The sequence below is a fragment of the Python bivittatus genome, unplaced genomic scaffold (genome assembly GCF_059951505.1).
Source record: "Python bivittatus isolate LINGU-HERP-01145 unplaced genomic scaffold, Pbiv_v1 ctg000970_np1212, whole genome shotgun sequence".
Taxonomy (NCBI): Eukaryota; Metazoa; Chordata; class Lepidosauria; order Squamata; family Pythonidae; genus Python; species Python bivittatus.
In genome coordinates, this window is record NW_028277121.1 from 3,451,263 (window position 1) to 3,473,903 (window position 22,641).

Genomic DNA, 22,641 nt, shown 5'->3' on the forward strand with positions numbered 1-22,641 from the left:
CTTAGATTTTATTTATTTGTTTGTTTGTTTGTTTGTTTATTTATTTATTGCAGATTGCTAAAGTTTAAAATAAATTGTTGAGTAACATAACATATCTCATCTATGCTTAGAGTCTCTGCTAAGTGCTATTTACTTATTGCAGGACTAGAACAGTCAGTGTAGCTAACTGACTAATTATAAATGTACATTAGCAGGTGTAATGACCATCATTATCACATTACATTGACTGAAATGAAATTTGTATGAGCGTTTGCTTTATCACTGTAGCTATTACCTGCGCAATTCAGTGCAAACTCATATACAGACTGGGAAGTCCCACTGTATTCAGTGAGGCTAATCCCTTGAGGTTTGGACTCCTACCTCACCTGACTGTTAAAGGTAGCAGGGAGGAGACTGAGAGATGGATCCAGGCTTGGTCATCACCTCCTTGAGGGGAAGGGAGGTTCTAGCCGCACAGAAAGGGGCTCTGGTCTGCCCACTCCTCAAGAAGCATCTTTAAATCCATCGTCACTCTCATGGAAGAATGGTACCAGAACCTGGATGAAGGGAGCATGACCACCCTTCTCCTGCACACTTATTCTGCATCCTCTGCTTCTTGAGCCTTGAGCACCAATCCCTGCTTTTCTTCCTTCACCTTAGATAAATCCTTTATTTTACATTTCCGTGTTACCAAAGGAATTACAACACTGCAAACACAGGGCTATCCTATACACATAACAGACATCTTGAAGTAATACAGAGAGCTGCTTCAAAAGGTTATGGAAAATTCTCATTAATTGTCTCTGTTTTCTTTCACTCCCTCCGATTTTGCTGCTTTCTCCTATTAGAGAAAGGAGCTCTGCAGGGAGAAAGAACTGGGGAGAAGAGTTAAGAAAGAAATTTATTCTTGTACTCAACAATGCCTATATGTGTGTGTGTGTGTGTGTGTGGGTATACACATACACACACACACATACACACACATACACGCACTCAATTTTGTGCCATTATGAATAAAGCATTGGAAATATTTTTAAAAGGTCTGTAACTTTGTATAGTGGTAAGAAGTCATAGCTAATTGATATGTGCTGTTTAACTGTCCTTGCATGTAACTCAACGGAATGACAAGCAAGTTATACATGAAACTGAAATAACACATGTGAGAATCGGCAGGCATTACCCAAAATATCTGTAAGAATTATTTGCCACAATGAGTTTCCAGTCAGATATGAACTTCTGTAGGTGAACTTTCTGTGATGATCAAATGTTTTAAGCCATGGCTTGTTGAAGAAGCCAGAAGAGGCTGGGCTCACATACTGCAGTAAGTCACAAACTAAGGTACACAAACCACAATAGCCTACTTTGTGAAACGTGTTAAGCCCAAATCCAAACATATTGCCTTATGGCTTGAATTAGAACCACATGTTAACTCACTCTACATCTTAAAAATGAAAGTAGTGTTAGATAAAAAGAGCTTTGTGGCCTGGGTGTCCTTATGTTTTGTTTCTCAGTCAACCAAACTAGTTGCACAGCAAATGCACTTTTATTAGAGGTTTCAAGCTATTTGCCATGTTATGCAACGCCCAAATCTCATTATGAAACTGAACACTTATGAGCAAGTTCAACATTTCGTTACTCATTAGAGAAATCTGTAGCCCTTCAGAGCAATGCAGCCCATCTCCTGTACTCTTTCTCAATTAACAGTATGTGTGTCCTTCATATAATGGATCAATTAAACCTCTGTTGAGATATATGCACAGTATCAAGTCACCAAGAAACAAACATCTGAATTTATGCGGACGGTGATCAAGTGGAACCAGATGATTACAGTATAGAAGAGGAAATAAGAGCGTCACCTCAACAAAGCAAGCATGAGGAAGTAGTAAGTAAGCAATAAAACAAGCATTAAAATTTACACTCTGTGAAAAACCCCAAATAAGTTCAGTAAAAGCCAGACCTAAGCCTCTTTACTGCAGGGTTTCTACTTGGACAGCAGAGCTCCTTTTTTCACCCTGTCTGCTTCAGTTATTTACAACACTATAAAATTTGGTGCATCAATTCCGCAGTTCCTTCTTTTTCTGCTTTGTTTGGCAAAATGTCTGCGTCTGTGGGTGGGTAATGTTGAACTGTACTAAGAAATACCATACAAAGAAATCAAAATGACAAGGACATTCTCTTTAATGATGAATATTTCCCAAAGTAAAATAAAGTACTGTTTTATTCAATTTACAGTGATATTTTTGACTCTTTCAGAGCTGTTCTCAAAATCCATTTCTGAATTTAAACACCACTAGTGTGAAAACATGTCCCAGTCTTATATCAAAGTAAAGGATGCAGGCTACCAAAAGAAAAGGGCTACTTCAAATGTACTTACCTATGCTAAAATTCAGTTTAAAGCAATATGGCTTGCTTCAATTAGAGTTAAGTGAGACTAATTATTTTGGGATTGGAGCTATTAATTTCAGCATGGCTGACTTGCTGCCAACGAAGCAACACTCTTGAATAAGCAGACAGTTTTAAGAAGTGAAAGCAGCTGAATGCTTCATGCTCAACTTGCTTAATGTATTTTAACACGCTTAATGGGACCTGCTAAGTGACGGCATACCTCTGCTGTTGACTTTTCCAAAAATAAACACCTTCGTCTGCTGCTGCCCTGGTTGGGATCTGTAATCGCTCACCTTTGCTTGTATAAACAAGTTTGCAGTAACCAGTTAGGCATCTGACTGCCAGGGGCTCAATATTAATAAGTAGCTTTTGTCAAAGCCTAACCCAAATGAGCAAAGAGATGCTATGGAAACCACCTTTGTTAAGTGACAGTACCTGTACGTCTAAGAATCTCTCCAATCATCACACCACTTTCTTGTGTCCTAATGACGAATGCATATTAACATAAACTTACCTTTTTTCAAGCCCACATCTTGCACGGCAGATGGTTTGGTAGGTGTCACCGTAGGGACAGAAGACGTCTTGCCTATGACTTTGACGGATGGGTTGGTGGACCACAGCTCTTCTGCTGCCTCCTCTGATTTCACTGCTGGAGTCTGAGGGACAACCTGAGAGGTTCCCCTAAGTATACTAACATTCGTGTGCATCTGGTTGACATGAGGAGATGCGTTTGTTGTCCAAGCGGGTAGCTCCATTTTATTGTCCGTTGAAGGAACCACAACTGGATCACTTTTACTCATGTTAGGAAAAAGACTGTCAGTGCCAATTAAGTCACTTCCATTTGAATGAACAGACTTTTTCCCCAACGTACCTGCATTGGAGAAAAATAATAAAACCTATTATTAACCTTCCTGGCAAATAGAAGGGGTAGAAATGGAAGCAGTAACAGACTTCATTTATTTGGGCTCCAAGAACGCCGCAGACGGAGACTGCAGCCATGAAATTAAAAGACGCTTGCTCCTTGGGAGAAAAGCTATGGCAAACCTAGATAGCATATTAAAAAGCAGAGACGTCACCTTGCTGACAAAGATCCGCATAGTCAAAGCTATGGTTTTTCCAGTAGTAATGTATGGCTGTGAGAGCTGGACCATAAAAAAGGCCGAGCGCCGAAGAATTGATGCCTTTGAACTGTGGTGCTGGAGAAGACTCTTGAGAGTCCCCTGGACTGCTAGGAGGTCAAACCAGTCAATCTTAAAGGAAATCAACCCTGATTGCTCATTGGAAGGATCGATAATGAAGCTCCGGCTCAGATATTTTGGTCACCTAATGCGAAGAGAGATCTCTTTGGAAAAGACCCTGATGCTGGGAAAGATTGAAGGCAAAAGGAGAAGAGGACGGCAGAGGATGAGATGGTTAGATAGCATCACTGAAGCAATGAGCATGAAACTGAGCCAACTCAGGGAGGCAGTGAAGGACAGGAAGGCCTGGCGCGATATGGCTCATGGGGTCACGAAGAGTCGGACACGACTTAACGACTGAACAACAACAACATTATTAACCTATATTAACTTCCAGGAAACGTTCCACACACAACCTGTTATGCAAAAAAAGGCAGTTGAAAAACGTGGCATATTGGAAGGGTAAGATATTGTTTTACTTTCTTTTGATTTTAATTCTAGCCATCATGACAACTGGTTACCAATAGTTTTCCATCCATTATTTAATTTCCTGGTCTTCACCTAGCCAGTTGTACCTTTAAAAATCCACTTTATAACTCCATAATGGGTTCCACAGAACACAGTCCACATTGTATGATTGTATTATTGTCCAACTTACAGATACACACACACACGCACACATACATACAGTTAAATTGATTTAAGAGTACAGTACACACAACATACCGTACAATCTTTTCTACGGTATGTTGTGGGTTCAAATGCTTCCATCAGGTTTAGTAACGTTCTATGTTTGTCCCCCACCATCTTCTCGCTTGAGGAAGGAATTTCATAGACGTTTCTGATACTACATCTTTATAGAAGCTTTTTCACAGACCAACATTTATTTTACCATCCTTGAGGATTTCAGAACTGCAGTCTCTCACCAACTGATCCATGGTTATTCACTCACTGTCAAAACTGAATGCTTTATTCCTAAAGTCCTGGCAATCTGCTACTTTTTATTTATGTATTTTTTTACTGAATATTCTCCATATTTATGTTAAATATTTATTTTAAAATGCATGCATGTTGCTCTGCATAACATAATTTAGTGTGTCTGTGTGTAAACCTGTGTGTGTAAGAATGTCTTTATATAATGTGTCTTTATATAATGTATTTACCATGATAATACATTAAAATATTAATTTAAATATTTAAATTTATTAATTTAACATTCCTTGGTGTAGAGGCGGACATTGATGAGCCCAAGAACGGACCCCAACTGAATATTGAATTATATTTTTATCTCTGTATCTTACAATGTGACAAATAAATAAAAATATCATAGCAAGTGGCAGCAAGTAGCACATCTTGGCTATCTTGAAAAAGTTAACCATGGTTGGAACTGGTTAGTACTTGCATGGATAACCACCAGAAATCCCAGGACTGTAGTGTAGACAGGGAAGTTTTAAAAAAACAAAAACTTTATGGAAGAAGGCAAACTGCATTGTTCCTAAGGAAACTATACGGATGTGTGTCTTTTAGTCACTAAAAGTCAAGTTCAATTTGAGGGAGACTTTATTTCTATCTCCAGTAGAATTGCATGCGCTTAAATATATACCTTATAGACAGAAGCAAATAATTACAGCTTAGAAAGCAAAGACAGAAAGCCAGAGACCTAAAAAGCTACAACTGCTGAGGCGTTGCCATCACGTAGCTGCCAAAATATATATCCACTGTCAGAGAAACAGAAGACCACTTTACCTTCAAGTATGACTTAAAGAGGATAGATATTAAAAACATGCAGAATATTCTGGCTATAAATTAGTGGGTGTCTTTGGGTAATTCATTTACCCATAGTTAACCTAACTCCATTAATCTAATCTAATCATCATCATCATCCAGTTTTCCGGGTTTATATAACACAGTAGGCCAAAATCTGCAATTCGTTAGGTTTACAAAAGTGGCCAATATGCTATGTACCAAAATCAAATACCTATTGCATTTGAAAGCAAAGCTTCCATAGATAATTTTTAGCAGTTTGCCACTTTTAGAGGATTCATATTTTATTTCAGATATAAAGATCTCTGCGTTTTAAGGAGCGCAGGTGATTATGTAAACTAACCAGAAACAAGCGAAATAGAACCTGAATACTTAGAATTATTATTACCTGAGAAATGTGTAAAGACAGATTATTTTCACAGTCACATTTACCGATAGTATTATCCACATCAAAGAATGAATTCCCTTCTTCAATGAGCAAAAGGGACTATTCTAAAATGCCAGAGCTCTCTGGTCCCCGTGTGACATTTCTTTCTTTCTACACCAGCTCCTGTGTATAACAGATACTCTTCCTATTCTCCATAGCCGTTCATTAATTCATTCATCTCCGGGGGTGTCTGCAAGGTATGGTTAAAAAAAAGTCCAGATGACCGCCACAGCGGTGCAGCTGAAGCTCTGCCCATTTTCTATGTGCCTCTATGTGAATCGGCAGGATGGCCATCACTACAAGACCTTTTCTTCATGAGTACTTCCAATCCCATCTCATTCACCAAATAAATATATCAAAAAGTTGGTCATCAGAAAATTGAACGGCCAACATAGACAAATATTACGCAGACTCATAACTGTTCAAGAAGTGAAAAAGGCAATAAAACAAATTAAATCAGGAAAAGCACCAGGTCCAGATGTGCTGATAGCTCAATATTACAAAGAACTAGAGGATCTGGTAGAGCCGTTGACAACACAATGAATGAAACTGAAGAAACAAGGGCAATACCATCAACGTGGGAAGAGGCATACATAACCCTGATTATAAAGAAGCAACCACAGTCATACATTCCCTGCTGAATGTAGATCAATACATTTTTACAACCGTATTAGATGATCAGTTGAAGAAATGTGTCCCAGATGTAATACGCATTGATCAAACAGGCTACATTCCAAACAACGTTGCCTTTCGTTTGTCCCTTGCCTTCTTGCCAATTCCTCCATATTATGCTGCAAAAATATCCGTTAAGGAGGAAAGAATAGCCATCTAGTGCCTTCAGACTGCGAGCACCAACAGCCAACAAGGTGCAAGCATCCAAATCAGTACAGGAAAACTGATGAGCAAAAGGCAGGTTGGCTCAAGGCGAGTGGATATTTCAGCTCCATACGCTTCTAGTAATTTAAGACTTTCATCAGTTCCTCCCGTTTCTCAGCAGCCTGGAGGAGGCTGACTTAATAATGGAAACAGTCTTCAACAGCAGCTATCCGCTGAAGAAAAAGCAGTGCCTCCAAACGATTTCCCAGTTGGCCTTTAAGTATTCCTGGGAGCCTTGGGCAATGCTCAGCCTGCAGTGAAAACTCAGAAACAGATTCTGATTCATTTCTGCACCTCTCCCAAGAGCGTTGCGATTGGAAGTAAAACGGAAGCTAGAGCTGTCAGCCACAAAATCATACTTGATTATTTCTTCATTCTCTCATGTCCTCCTACTATGGGCTTGGGAAAATATATCCTTTTTTTCAGACACAGTGAATACATCACACTAAGCCACAAATCATGGTTTATAAGCTTATCTTTGGCCCAGGCTTTGGAATTTATCCAGTGTGTATCGCTCATAGATATCAGCGGCTAGAACTCTTCTCCCCCGTGTGCTAGCATTTCATAAGCAAGGCATTTATGATATGTTAAAATGAAACAATTCCAGTAAAGCTTTAATTCATGCAGATTGCATCTTCATGCAGTCTTCCTTCCAGAGAATGTAACTCCATACAGAGTTCATTCTCCCTGACGATCAAGACGGAAAATAATATCTCAGGGATGTTTTCTTACACTGTATAAAAACAACGGTGTCATCATTTTGTACCACCAGATTATTGATGAAGCTCAATCTGTTTCTCTTTCGCCTTTGCTCACCCTTCCTTATACTCACCCGCAAATGAAAGGAGAATCACGACCAAAAGGATAAGACTACAAATGCATGGAATTAATATTAGCAGCGAGAGCCTGAAGTACTTTGCAGAGGCCAGTTTCTGAGAACAGCCATCCTCCATTTTATCTTCATCTGTTCCAGGAACCTGAAACACAGACGGAGATTTATAGTTCTATATGTACCCTATAACAGAAAACTGCCACTGAATCAAAACATTTTTTTCTAGCAGAAATGGCTGAGCCCGTAGGGTGAAAGGCTGGGGCTCTCAAACACTCTCTCCCAGAAGCCACTGAATCTTTATGCCCTGGTTCCGCCTTGGCATAGCAGCTTGGTAGTTCCCATTGCCACTACCAATCCCCCAAGAGGTGCCTCACTTGGCATCCATCTCCTACCTCCAGTGGAGGAGGGTCAGCCCTACAAGATAGACCAGACTAAGAAACCAACGCCATATAGAACAAGATTACTCGCTATTACTAAAATAGCTACAATAACAGAATCTTACAAGTCGGAGTGTGCTTCCCCTTCCCTCCCTTTATCTTCATGTGAACTAGGGAGCGGCTTCTCCGAAATGTTTTCTCAAGTTATTGTCTTGGCCCAGGCACAAGCCCCTCTTATCTGACCATTGCCTTGTTCGTAGCTCTTCCTCCTGTCCTTCAAGGCCGTTTCCTCTGCCCTCTACAAGGAGAGAGATCAGGTTCTAAAAACCTGCGCTGCTTTTCTGGCCCTCGAAAGGGAACAGTGGGCTAAAAATGAAAGAACTGCTATAATACAACCTCCTTGAGAGGCGTGCAACTAGAGGTCCCATCCCTTCCTTGGAAGATCAATCTCGCATGAGATAAAATCAACTCTTACTTTAAAAAATGGAAAAGACTGGATAGATGGAACCTGCTTTACTCTAAAAGAAATACACAGAAATACATGCAATGTTCCAAGCAAGCCACAAGATGTTGCTGACAGATGTCAGAAGAAAGACTCCTTCTTCTGAAATTATATTTCAGCTCACAAAAAGTGAATAAAGAGAAAAATAACGGCAGAATAAAATGGCTGAGCTTACACAGAATTCCCTGCTTGTACAGAAATATGAGAACAAGAAGCAATAAAGATTAAGTAGCACCGTGCAGAGAGATAAATCAAGAGTCTGGCAAGAATTTTACCCATCTCTACCGAGACGACGTTCCAAAGCAGAATTTCCTCTGCTTGGTCTTCTCTAGATTCTTAGAAAGTCCAAACTTTAACCAGAGGCTGTTTTGGGGTGGTGATTAAAACTCCTTTGTTCCCAAAGCTTCTTCCTTCATTCCTTCCTAAGTTCTGCTCAATTTTTAAAGGCTTCAGATTTTGAATAGGTAAATCTGTCTTTTGTGTAATGATAGAGGGCACCCTAGAAATGCATATAGAGATTGAGACTCTGGCTGGCACAAACAATCCATTCAATGTTTTTTCCAAATATAGTAGATAAATCTGGCATTTACTAAGATTTAGAAGCATTTAATACACAAAACATACTCCCTGTTTAAAAAAAAACTGTTTCCCCCAGGGCATATAGTACCATGTCTATAAGATAATTCAAATATTATAATTGTTAATCCCATATTGCAAGTTTCACTGAATGCAACTTGGAAGTCAACCTTTCCAAGCAATTATTCAGATTCTTGGTAAGGTTTGCTTTAGCAATATATTAAATATACTACATATACCTTAAAAGAGGTTAACTTAGCACTACACTAGTAAATATATATATATATAAAAAAGACATTTTCTGGCTGCTAAATCAATACATTGTCTAAAACCTATGGAACTTCTCTTAGCCAGACAAAATATTTAACTATTTCGTAGGAGTCAGCAAAAAGGATTCCAGCCGTGAACTAATAAATAAAGTAGGTCTCTTTCACCCTCACTGTTTCTTCTTGATTACCTTCCCCTCCTTACTACTATCTGTTGGTCCAGGAGACATCTGTCAACATGGGAACTTCTTCCCATCATCTCTCTATCCTGTCCTCACCCACGAAGAATTAAGCATGCACAATTTGATTAACATTTAACCCTTCCATATAGGAGAGTCATCTAATTTTAAATACATCTGTTTTAAATCTGTATTCAAGCTTGCTTAGTTATTCATTTATTTTAAAAATTGGATAAGCTGCCTCCTCACAGTTTGTGACTCTGGGCAGTGTACAACAATAAAATCAAGATCCAAAAAAGAAAAACAAAAATAAGTACCATACAAACCCAGCAGAAGAAAACAAATAAAGAAAAAAAAAACCCAACAATATATAAGCCACATGTAACCAAGGCTGGTGATAATATCACATTTTCACATCAAAAACAGACTCAGTTATTATTCTGGCTTAATACACAAGAGAAGAGCCCATATTTTATAGTTCTATGGGAGGCCAAAAGGGTTGTTGGCATCTATTAAATCATCCTGAAATAATTTGACAAGAACGTGCTTTATAAAATGATAATAGAAAAAACATTTCAACCAGTTCATTAATTCTGTCCAGAACTCAGCTCAGCTAATATTTAAAGAGGCAGAAAGCATAAACAATTAAACCAAAAAGAAGATTGTAAGTGGGCTCATACATTATGCTAAGCTATGGTTCGTTAAACCTTGGATTATTCAGTAATCCACAAATTAGTTAAGTTTATAACCACATTAAGATTGATGTATGTCTATACAGTCTATGTACACATAGTTGCAGCGGTCACAGCGTCCCCGTGGCTGCATGATCGCAATTCGGGCATTTGGCAATTGGCTCACAGTTATGACATCGCAGCGTCCCGTGGTCACATGATTGCCATTTGCAACCTTCACTGCTGGCTTCTGACAAGCAAAGTCAATGGGGAAGCCAACAGGAGGTCACAAATGGTGATCACGTGATCACAGGACATCGCGACTGCATGGAATTTGCCCAACAACAGCAACTGGGACTGTTGACTCTGTTGATGGAGTTGCCAGTCCCAATTACCGTTGTTAAGCAAGGACTACCTGTAGTGATATGTATGATGTGTGGAATGAAGAACTAGAATATCCAATTCTGGAAAATCAATAGGTCCAAATTTTAAGAAATATAAAATATACCTATTATGACTTAAGAAAGAAGTTAATTCATCAGAACATTTTGCTTTGCTTTGATTGGACTCATTAAAGCATGTTTTAAAAGTCTGGTAATCAGATTTCTTGGGTTGGCATTCTAAGAAACCTGAATGCTCTGTGACTCACATGATTCGACTGTGTCCACCTTCCTTTTGGTTTCAAGTTGTAATATATGTTGCTTTAGCCTCGGAGCTAAAAATATAGTAATAAAAGATGCAAATGTGATGCTGAATTATAGTCCCAAAAATTTATGAAGATTTGTCACTCAGTGGAGCCTGGGGGTCAGCAAAAAGACTTATTTTATGTTAATTGAAAGAAATCTATACTCCTAAATTATACAATAGATTCAAGGTATGTGTAATCAATTTTTGAAATATCTTTATATTCTAAAAGTGAGAAAATAGCACAATGTGATCTGCTTGGTATAGATGTAAATAACATGATTTATATTAATACCATATGAATCCTTTTTTCATTAGATTTCCCCCTTTAATTTATTGTAATTAATGCATGTAGGGTTTTTTACTGTATTTTAACCAATTTTGGGGTGAGGTTGATACGCCCAATTCTATAAGTATACAGAGAAATAAAGGAAGTAGCACACAGAGAAACAAATTAACAACTTGGTGCAGAACCCTTGTTAAACATTTTTACCTAATCCTACAGAAGTAGAAGACTCTTCAAACATCTCATCAGTTTCCTGGAGATTCTGGCCATTTATCGGGGGAGATACTAGTGCACCCCACTGGTTTCCCAGCCCTCATCCAGCAGCTCCTGCCTTGCCCTAAAAAGACTCTGAACTGTCCTATCTCTAGTAAAGAGCGCGCTGGGGGCATCTGTGTCTATAGGGCAAAAAGAGCATCTTTCCTACGAGAAGATATAGATTCTAACTCTAAGACAGGGAGATGTGTATTTTGTGAATGAGCTTGAGCTGTGAATGTCAGAATTTGCAGCCTCTTATTCACAACATCTCTGAAAATGATTCTAGTTACTCCTGGAACAACAGGAGGCACCCCTGGCTGGCTTGACATCCACGTGAAGAAACAATCCACCACAACACAAACATTTGGACATTGACTTGTCCCCTTGTGATCATCTACATTAAGTCCAGAATTTGAGAAACAAGGTCCAGCATAAACTGGACCTTGCAACTCACAGCTTGATTGCACAAATCCTTTCACTCTATCCCTTCAGCTTGCATCTCTGCAACTTCAGATGTCCCTGCAGCGGCCAAGGCTGGAATTAGAGTTATGTTCGGATTCCCCAAATTGTGCCTTCTTAATATGGCTGATTGGCAGTCCTGGATGATCTATTTCCTTGTTTCCTAATCTGCACGAGAAACCTTGCAAGAGGATGCCAAATGGCAGAACCGAGAACTAAATGCATCCATGTTAATTTTATCCCGCTGGCAGACGTGGAAAAAGCACGTGCTGCTCAAAACCCATGTTCTGAAGAGGCTTGAAATATTTTGTCCGCACTTTCTTCCCTTGGGTTTTTATCAGTGTCCTGTGTCAGCAAAGGCTTCAAAATCCAGTGTATTTCTTCTTCCCCTGCAAAATGAAGGAGCATGTCTTGCGTCTTTTTGGAACTGTCTTCTCCCATCACCACAAGAAGTTTTCCAGTCTTTTCGCTCAGTATTCCCAACGTGCACCAACAGCAGAAAAACAAGTTGTGAACTGAGAATTGAGCAGCAGGAACTTAAGTCATGATGAAAACTATACACAGCAGTCAGAACACTATTACTAAACTTCTTGTGAGATATTGCAGGCCTGTCTCCTCTTCAAAATGTATGTGTGTGAGAGAAAGAGAGAGAGGAGGAGGAAGGAAAGGCCTAAATTTGAAATTCAGGAGTGCAATCCACACAAAGAATTGTGCGCTCATTGTGGCCAAGGTAGCGTTTTGGTTAAACTAAAATATATTTATTAAATCTCTCACAGAACTCTCTGCAAGTTGACTGCAATTCTGTTACATTCTCACCACTCTACCACTGTTTTCCAAGTCCAAGTCAGCAAGGGAGAAGCTTAAACCTGGCTTGGATCCTATGAGCATAGACCTTTACAACGTCAAATATTGCTAATGTTAACAGAAGCAGTAGCTGAAACTCTGAAAATTAAATCCACAACAGGATGTGAAAATTGAATGGGCATCAGCTCTTGGAAGGAAAAAGAGGAATATTGTTGTCAAGGCATTTATGCACGAAGAGGAAAAGATACTTAAAAGCTAAGTCTTCGTGCTTGCTAAAGGTCTATTACAAAACAGAATTATTATATAATTGTACAGTGATATAACTTCCTTACAAACTATTCCTAACATAGAACATTCTTCCCATTTTTCATCTCCACTCCATCTCTGTTATTCTTCTTGTGTCTATTTTTAGATTCTAGGAATCTCAATTTCCTTATTATTTTCTCAGGTGCCATATAGGTGCATGGTTTGTGGAAAGAAAAAGGTAAGAAAATATATGTTTACTTGAGTTTAAGCCTTTTGAACAATTCTATAAAATCTTCTATTATGGGAATAGCATAAAATGCAAGAACAATTTTGTTTAATGGAACATTTCTCCGCTCTTATTGCGTCCTCAGAATGTCGCCCTGCAGCCCTGTTTAGGGTCACCCAGGCCCTCCTGGGAAAAGGGGGGGCAGAGGACTATTTGCAGGGTCGTGCAGAGGAATTTGCTGAACACCTGATGGACAAAATCACTCAGATCCATTCTCAGTTGGAAGCCAAGCGTGGAGCAGGTCCGGGGGAGCTGCCCAGGGAGCGTTCTTGCCCAGTTATCTGGGAACGGTTTGATCCTGTTGGCCCTGAGGAAGTGGATGGGGTCCTTGGGCTGTTAGTGCAGTTATCTGTATTCTAGATCCTTGTCCCTCCTGGTTAGTTAAAGCCACCAAGGAGGTGACTTTAGGGTGGGTTCTGGTGGTGGTCAATTCATCCTTGCAGGAGGGGGTGTTCCCAAAGCCTTTTAAGGAGGCTTGGGTCTGCCCCCTCCTCAGGAAACCATCGCTAGATTCCCACCCTTCTGGACAATTTTTGTCCAGTCTCCCATCTCCCCTTTCTAGGAAAGGTAGTGGAAAAGCTTCAGAGGATCCTGGAGGAAACGGATTATCTGGACCCCTATCAGTCAGGGTTCAGGCCCGGTTATGGGACAGAAACAGCATTGGTCGCACTACTGGCGAGAGCGGGATGGGGGGAGTGCATCCATCCTTGCTCTTCTTGACCTCTCGGCAGCTTTCAATACCATCAGCCATGGTATCCTTTTGGGTCGGCTGCAGGAGTTGGGGCTGGGTGGAACAATGTTGTGCTGGTTCACCTCCTTCCTCCAAGGCCGGTCCCAATCGGTGGTGATGGGGGGCGAGAGGTCCCATCCCCAGCCCCTCTTCTGTGCAGTGCCGCAGGGCTCAGTGCTTTCACCGCTCCTATTTAACATCTACATGAAACCGCTGGGTGATTTCATCCGGCACCATGGGGTGAGGTATCATCAGGATGCTGATGATACCCAACTATACATCTCCATCCCAGGTGCCTTAAGTGATGCTGTGACTACCCTTTCGCGGTGCCTGGAGGCTGTGGGGGCCTGGATGGGGGACAACAGGCTTCAGCTGAACCCTGGCAAGACGGAGTGGCTGTGGGTGCGGGGAGCCTCAAGATCTAGGAGTTTGTCATCTTTGGTTCTTGACGGGGTCGCACTACCCCAGACAGACCCAGTGCATAATCTGGGGGTCCTCCTGGACTCACGACTCCTGCTCGAAGAGCAGGTGGCAGTCGTGGCTAGGAGGGCCTTTGCACGACTTCATGTTGTGTGACAGTTATGCCCCTTCCTGGATCAGGAGGACCTCCGCACGGTCACTCATGCCCTGGTCACCTCCGGGTTGGACTACTGTAATGCGCTCTACATGGGGCTACCCTTGAAGAGTATCTGGAAGCTACAGCCGGTGCAGAATGCGGCAGCACGGACAGTTCTCAATGCCCCTAGGAGGGCACGTATAACACCGCTGTTGCGCGAGCTGCATTGGTTACCAGTTTGTTTCCAGGTCCAATTCAAGGTGTTGGTCATCACCTTTAAAGCCCTTCATGGCACAGGACCAGGTTATCTGAGGAACCGAATCGCCCCGGTCACTTCAGCCCGTCCCACTCGGTCCAGCAGAAGGGGCAGGTTGCAGACCCCACCAGTCAAGGAATTTCGATTGGTGGGGTCTAGGCAGAGAGCTTTTTCTGCTGCAGCTCCCGCCCTATGGAACATCCTGCCTCCTGAGATCCGGTGTGCCCCCTCCCTCTTGGCCTTCAGGAAAGGGATCAAATCCTGGCTCTGCCAGAAGGCCTGGGGGCCGGAGGGGGGCCTGCACCTGTGGAGATGGCTGGTGGGGTGATGGGTTTTTCCCCCCCCCCCCCCCGCATCTTGCAGGTTTTTAGGGCTAAAAATTATAGGAGGTTTTAGGGCATTTTTAATATATGTTTTTTAATTATTTATAAATTTTATCCATGGTTGGAGGGACTTGTGTTTTTTCTTTTTTATTATTGTGAGCTGCCCAGAGTCGCCCATTGGGGGAGATGGGCAGCATACAAGTTTGACAATAAATAAATGAACAGTGCTTTCTATAACAGCATACTCAAAACTAACAGGAGCTGACTTTGTCTCAAGTCTAAAACTAACCAGCATGTTTCTTTATTACCTATTGAGGGATAACAATATATGTATTATAATCACCCATGTACGACTCTCAGAGTTGGCTGACTGGATTGGCTCACAAGCTCTGTGCCATGACTACTGCTGAACAAACAAATAAATCAGTGATGAAGGAAATCAAGCTTAAGCTTTCTTTAGGAGCTCAAACAACAAGAGTGTGGCTTTCATATTTTTGATACATCACATGAAGGGAAAGACCACTAGGGAAATGTATCATGCTTGGCAAGGCTTCCAGAAGGCCAACAGGGTTGGGATCGGCCTCATCTTGGGGGGAACGATGTTCCACGGGGCGGAGGCCACGGCAGAAAACACTCTCCTCCTCACTCCTGACTGACTAAACTCCCTGGCCGATGGGACTCGCGACGTGCCTCTCCTGCTGACCTGATGGGACAGGTAGGTGTAACCAGGGAGAGGCAGTCCCTCAGATATCCCGGTCTCATATCAGGTAGGGCTTTAAAGGTTATCACCAGCACTTTGAATTGGGCCCGGAAGCAAACTGGCAACCAATGCAGCTCGCGCAGCAGAGGTGCAACGTGTGCAGATCTTGGAGCACACATAACTGCCCGCGCCACTGCATTTTGCACCAGCTGAAGCTTCCAGATAACTTCAAGAGCAGCTCCATGTAGAGCACATTGTGGTAGTCCATTCAGGAGGTGATGAGGGCGTGAGTAATACTGATACAATAACGACAGCCACGGCATCAATTAACTGCCTGGCTGAAGACCAAACACAATTCAGGACAACAGTCCACAGGGTAGCCATGAGTTGACATAGACTTAACACAATTAACAACAGCAGCCTAAAAACAAACCTTTTAATCTTTTATTCCAAATTCATGATCATATTAGTTTCTCTCAATTTTAAGACTCTTCTTTGCAATTATAACCTAGAGCCAGTCCGTCCTTCCTTCCTTCCTTCCTTCCTTCCTTCCTTCCTTCCTTCCTTCCTTCCTTCCCTCCTTCCTTCTCCTCTCTTCCCTTCCCTTCCCTTCCCTCCATCCCTCCCTCCCTGTATCTCCTTCCATCTTCCTTCCTTCCTTCCCTCCCCTTCCTCCCTTCCTTCCTTCCTCCCTCTGTCTCTCTCCCTCCATCTTCCTACCTTCTTTCCTCTCTATCACCCTCCTTCCTTCCTTCCTTCCCTCCTTCCTTCCTTATCTCACTTTTCTGCTCAGATGAATATCCAATGAATCTAATATGAAATAAGTACAAAATGGTTTTAAAAATAATATTAATACTAAAATCAATTAACAATTTTAAAAGCTGAGATGTATCTCTGCAAGTTTTCTTAATGCCGAGAGTGACAGCAAATTGTATCTTCAGAACGGTGGCCCTGCCTCTGACCATCCGAGTGACTGCTTCACTTCATTTTACTCAGTAAGAGTGGCTTGTGCACAGAAGCCACCATTAAGGAGGCAGAACAGCCAGTCAAGGCCAATCAGCCCTGCCTAAACCTCTGTGGGAGTGGAGTGATGTGTCCTATAAGGCACTTCGCTGTGGCAAGGCAGAGCTAGTGTGGTGTCACCCAGGATTCAGAAGGTTCTGGTTTAAGTTCACTAACCCGTAGAAACTCACTGGGCGACTTTGAGCCAATCGCTCTCTGTCAGCCCAGCCTATCTTGCAGGATTATGGAGATAAACTGAAGGGACATCCCAAAGTAAGCCACCTTTTATTCCTGGAGAAAAGGCAGGATTTAAAACTAGGGAATAAAATAATAGTCAATAAAAGGTAGCCCCTTCTACTAATCAATACAGCCAGCAAGAGAGGTGGCCCAAGTTCTGAATCCTGATTTAACAGGATAACCACAAGAGACTCTCCTCTCTTAACCTACTCATCTGCTCCTCAGGAATTACAAACTTTCTAGACCCCTTCCTCATAGCCAGAGAAGTTGACAATCTGCCAAGAATACGGGTAGCAGTACTGTAAACCTAGAAGAGACAGTATTCACATTTTAAATCTTCATGATCAAGCTATAAATCATTAAATTAGATCTACCCAGTAGATCTCATTCTCCAGGGCAGGGATTCCGGCAAATCCTTCGATACACACTCATTCCAAAAGGGCCAATATACAGCTTTGATAGAGAAGGATTATTATTTTACCAGGACAACTCTTCTTATGCTGATTGATCTCCAGTGGGTGCTTTAGTCTAAATAGGTGCCTAAATTAGAATCCATTCACATCTGCTATTTCAATCCTGGTGGTATGGAATTCCTTTGCAAATATGCTGCTGGAGTCATGCCAACAAGGGAACTACATATCAAGGGTCCCATGAGCAGAAAGAGTCTTTGGTATGTGGTTTCCTTTTGGTTCGACTCCAACAAAGCATTTGAAGGGAAATCCCACCGCACAGTACTTTCTACAGCACAACACTTATGTATCTAAAATGAGTTTTTGTGCCCTATGAAAATAAGAGCAATCCATTGTTTCTGAGAATTCCTTAATCCTTCACTTAGAATTCCCGGGTTTTCAGTGATTAATAGCAGTAAAAACCTTAATTCTTATGATACCTAAACTGGTTAAAAGCATCTATAATTAAACCAATTTGTCTTTGAATGATAATGCAAGAATTGTGCTATAAAGTCCAACTAACTATATTCAATGATATTGCACTATTGCTTTATTTGTATTTATATTTTGCTCAAAACCTGAAATAAGCGTATTTTATATGTGACTTTATAATTTCAAACCAATAACCATTGTTAGACACTGGAATTTAGTTAGGCAGTGAATAAGTGCAGCTAACTTGGGTAACCCCATCTTATTTTCAGGAACAAGGAAGGGAAGAGTTCAGAAGTTCAAAAGTTGTCACGCCGAAATGGGAGATGCCTAAGAGTCAGTCCTATGGTGGTGACAGAACTCGATATGGCCTTTTCAGGATGGTTTCAGATTAGCCCCCTTCACATCTTCCAAAGCTACGTTCAGGCACATAAGCAAGTTCTGCAGCACCCGTAGAGTTTGTAGGTGGACAAAACCTCAGGTTGAAGAGGTCGCGATGATCTGATGTTCAGCTTTTCCTGGTAAAAGTCTTGTAAATGGGCTTGCCTGGAATGGATCTTTTCAGCCCATTGCTAACCTGCTAATAATAAAAATAAGACTACGGAGCTCTTAGATGTTAGGGTTAGACTTCCTGTTATAGGAGCCAGGTAAGTCATTCCCCCGGGTTAATCCTGTTTAAAATATTGGAGGGAAGCTTCAGGAGGCGCTGATTGGGGCACAAAGTGGACCCTGAAGGCCCTCCTCATTCCTGCTCTGACCTGAAACACAATGCAAAAGAGGAGGAGATGCCTGATCCTGGAACTAGGGTCCTCTTCCAACTGCTCTCTGTGTGCGTGGCCCAGCCCTCCTGGTAGAAAGCTGTCCAATCAGAGAAGCTTCAACCAAAGGTGGGTCCAAAGGGGAGACAACTCTCTTCCACTGAGCTTAATGTGATTAGGGCTTAATGTGAACGTTCCTTTGGCTGATGTACATTTTCTATTGCCTGATCATTTGCCATGGGACTTTTCTGGCCAGCCAAGGCAGCTTGATCCTCCCTGTAATTGAGAAAGTTCAAGTGAGGAAATCATGGACTGGGATGTGGGATCTGCAGATTCTTGCTAGCTAGACTCAGGCTTCAGGCACAAGAGAAGCAACAGAAAAACCTGAATAGACTAGCATAAATTAATTAGCAGTGATTAAGATCACCCATGAACGTCTGTGTTCAAGTGATTTCATGCAATTATATATTTATTATTTCCTCTGGGAGGACCTGGCCCCATCTGGCCCTAAAAAGGCACCCCCACTACATAAGAAGAGAGAGGATGTAAAAAGTCAGCCGCATTGTTTTGAGGCTTAAAATGTAGCCGCAAACCCCATCCCATTCTAGCACTGAAGATGTTACCTAGCCAGGTAATGAAACATTTGCAAGAAAAGAACCAAGCTCAGAGAACCCCAAGGACTCCGTAGCTACTCGTTTACTTTTTCTTCACATGCTTCAGCAACAGACATCCAGCCTTTCAAGCTTTTTCAATGCGGAGAAGTGGGAAGCTCCAGCCACCAAATTTCTATTTGTTGTACAGTTGCTATGGCACACGTCTCCGTGGATTCTTTTTAATGGTGGTTCTCCTAATGGTTCTTGTAGAAATCTGCCCTGCCGGTGAAACAGCCCTTTGCTCACAGATGACCTTTGATACTTCCCTCAAGTGAAGCCAAGCTGCGTGATAACGCTCCCCATTCTTTTTGCAGATGTTAAACAGAAGCAGGGAAATCATGTCCCTCTGGAATCAGTCGTGAAACCCTGCAGCCGCGTGGCTTTGCTCCATCCCAAAATTGACTTGGAGCCTCAAATGGCCTGAAGGAGACAAGGTGAGTGTCAACCTCAGCAGCAGTGGCCATCTACTATGGTGGGGAGAAGACGTCCTGTTGTCAATCCTGTGCTGGATTCTTCCCCAGGGTCCCTGGGGTTTTATTTTTATAGTGGTATTTTTTGCCTCAGACTTTCCATTGCTCAGGGAAGCACGGAGTCCCGCGAATCTAACATAGCTCGGCTAGTGCTATTTATAACTCCAGGATTGGGGAGGTGGGGGGCTGCCTTTCTGGCTGCTTTAGGCTTCCCCGGGCTTTTGTCGGGAGAGGAAAAAGGATACCATCAACAACATGAGGCTGGTAGCTCCCAAGGTATTTTAATTTCAGCTGACATCTGTGAGGAAATCTCCATATTTTTTTTCACAACCTCCTAAATGGCAGTCTTTGTCACCCACTAAGCTTCAGTGGCTTTCTGTTTGGCCTTCAGTGCCAACCTTCTTCTAAACATTGCATCTCCCTGTGAAGCTGCTGTATATAATATTGGTGTGCTGCGTGCATCCTATTTAAAGCTTCATACCTAAATATAAGCAAGGGAAATCAGGATGTGATTCCTAAATGGAACCAAATCCAAACACATGTTTGAAGCTTGGGTGCTTTTGCAGAACACAACAAGAAAACTAACAGCATCTACCGATTTCCACAGGATCGTGAATTTCAGAATTACAAAGACAGGATCTTTAATTCACAGTACTTTAACTTGATTAACCATATCTTGCTAAAGTCAGGGAGAGCAAATTACTTTCCTTTCTCTTTCTTTAAAAGGACATACTTTATTAATTATGTCACATATTTGTGGGAGATTTTATGCTCAATGGATTTCATATGCTAGCAGATATAAATCAATTTCCCCATTACTAATGATTCTTCTCTGCAATTCTGTAATCTCCTTCAGGGAAGTATTATTCACATTCTCTCCTTGAGGTGATGGTCTATAGAAGACACCAATCACAATTTTGTTTTTATATCTTTTCTATTTATTTTGACCTAGATGCTCTTCACTGGACTGTTATGTTTATTCTCTTGCTATGCTTGGAGAAGCATACTCTGTTTAGAGAACCATAAATCTTCTGTTTTTTATAGACAATAAATATTCCTACTCTGTTTATAATAGCAAAGGCATGTGGAAAAATCATTGAACATATTTTAAATGTTTTAATTCCCCTACACATCAGAAAACACACTGATGTGTTTAAATGAATAAAGATGCCTCCTGTTTCCTTAGACTTTTATTAAGAGCCATGCAAAAATGCAGCTACTCTAAGAGAAAGTTAGGTGAGGACAGCAAGGCATTGATGTTTTTTTACTTAAAAGCTGCTGGGGTTGCATAGCTCACCTGGGCCCCAGCAGGTGGCAGCATGAAGCCAATCTTGCAAAAATAAGATGGGTCAAACCTGGTTAGTACTTGGATGAGAGACTACCTGGAAATGCCAGAGCTGTAAAACAAATTGGGAAGTTGAAAAATATCTCCGAAGAAGGCAACAGCAAACCACTTCTGTATTATTTCAAGAAAACTACCAGGCAGCATCTGGAATCCCAGGGAAACTTCACCTTAAAACGCCATGAGTCCATGCTATGGGAAAACATGGAAGTGGAAGCTAAATGAAGAAATGCAGACCAGAAATGATGCATGTTTTCAGATCAGACCCACAGCTCTTTCCCGGCTAGCAGGGCGTCGTACATCAGCACAGGAATGGTGGGATGAAGCTGTGCCAGTAATGAGAACAGGCTTTTTATCGTAGCAGATGCTCGACATGGCATCGAATCATTAGCGACTGAGGAAATGGCTTCAGATTGGTAACTCTGCACCCCTTTACAACTCCAGGTAGAAGTTTACAGCTTCTTTCTAACTTCGGATATCCCAGCAAATACTCTGGTGTTTTTTGTTTTTTTTAATTGAACAGAGATTGGATGAGCAACTGGGTGACAATGATCGTGCGCAAATCCTGCCCCCCGCCTCGTCCCCGGCGGCGCCACATTCTGCTGCTGCTGCTGCTGCTGCTGCCTTATTCATTCTTTTGCAGGTGTCTTCAGGAAACGCTAAATTCTGTTTTCAGCTGCAGCGCAGAAGCAAAAGCGGGCCGGGCCGGGCCGGAGGGGAGAATCGTTAGCCGCTCCGCATCATGCAGGCGCCACAGAACCGGAGTCCGCGGTCGCGGCCGCTCTCCCTTAAGGCCGGGTCCGCAGTTGACTCCGCAGGGGGACCTCAGAGGAAAGAGCAGGCAGGTGGGGCCGGGCGACGCGGCGGGCGAGAAAAGGGCACAGCAGAAGCAGGGACCGGCTTTTTGTCTTGGCCGCGAACAGAGAAGCTGGAGCCGCGCAGCGAAACACCCGCGAGCGCGCCTGGAACCCGCCCGTAGTTCGCGCCTTCCCTCCGCCTTCGCTGGAAGGAGCCGAGTCGCCCCCGGGCAGCCGGGACCTGGCGCGGGCCCCGCAGCTGCCGCGACTTCTCTTGCCTTCTAGCGCCTCGTTTTCAACTCGGGGGCTCCGCAAGAACTTAAAGGGGTGGATGCGAGAAGAGAGCGGGGCGAAAGGAAAGGAAAATCAGTCGAGCACAGCCGAGTTCCTATCCCTGGAAGCTCCCCCCTTGGTGTTTCCTCTTTCTTTTCTTTTCTTTTCCTTTCCCTTTTTCTTTTTAATTAACAGGTTACCCGGCCTGAAGGTTTTCGAGACTCCCGCTCCAGCCTAGGCGCCAGCAGCGGGACAGGACGAAACGCGTCCCTCTTTCTCGCCCGCTTCGCCCTGTCCTCCTCCTCCTCCTCCTCCTCGAGGGGCAGATCCTGCCTTCTTCCAGGAAAGCTGCGAGCGCGCTGGGCTCGCAGGTCCCAAACCACGCGGGGACTGCGGCTGGGCTTGAATTGTGCCTCCCCGTCCTGGCCCACACGCTCGCAACCGGCTTGCGCTGGATCCCAGCCGGCTTACGAACCTCCAGGAGACGCTGGGCAGGACGCGGCGGCGGCGGCGGAGGCGGCCGGTCGCGAGCCTTCTCCCAGCCGGATCCCAAGGGCGGGAATTCAGCACCGAGGGCCACGCAGGCTTGTTTGCGTCCACAATCCGGTTGGCAAAAAAGCTGCCCCGAATCAGT

General features: G+C 42.7%; 1 protein-coding gene across 4 annotated transcripts in view; it reads right to left on the reverse strand.

The window, feature by feature from the left end:
• The window catches only part of CORIN (corin, serine peptidase), a 105,173-nt gene that overhangs the window by 80,637 nt on the left and 1,895 nt on the right, over positions 1–22,641 (reverse strand). For 3 of the 4 annotated variants that reach the window (XM_088131202.1, XM_088131204.1, XM_088131201.1), the window contains exons 2-3: positions 7,442–7,586; positions 2,879–3,235 (exon numbers count right to left, since the gene is read on the reverse strand). In XM_088131202.1, the coding sequence (XP_087987328.1) occupies positions 2,879–3,235; positions 7,442–7,562 (478 nt within the window). In that variant the 5' untranslated portion in view covers positions 7,563–7,586. The remainder of the gene's footprint in view (positions 1–2,878; positions 3,236–7,441; positions 7,587–22,641) is intronic. The other variant, XM_088131203.1, reaches the window with a different exon arrangement.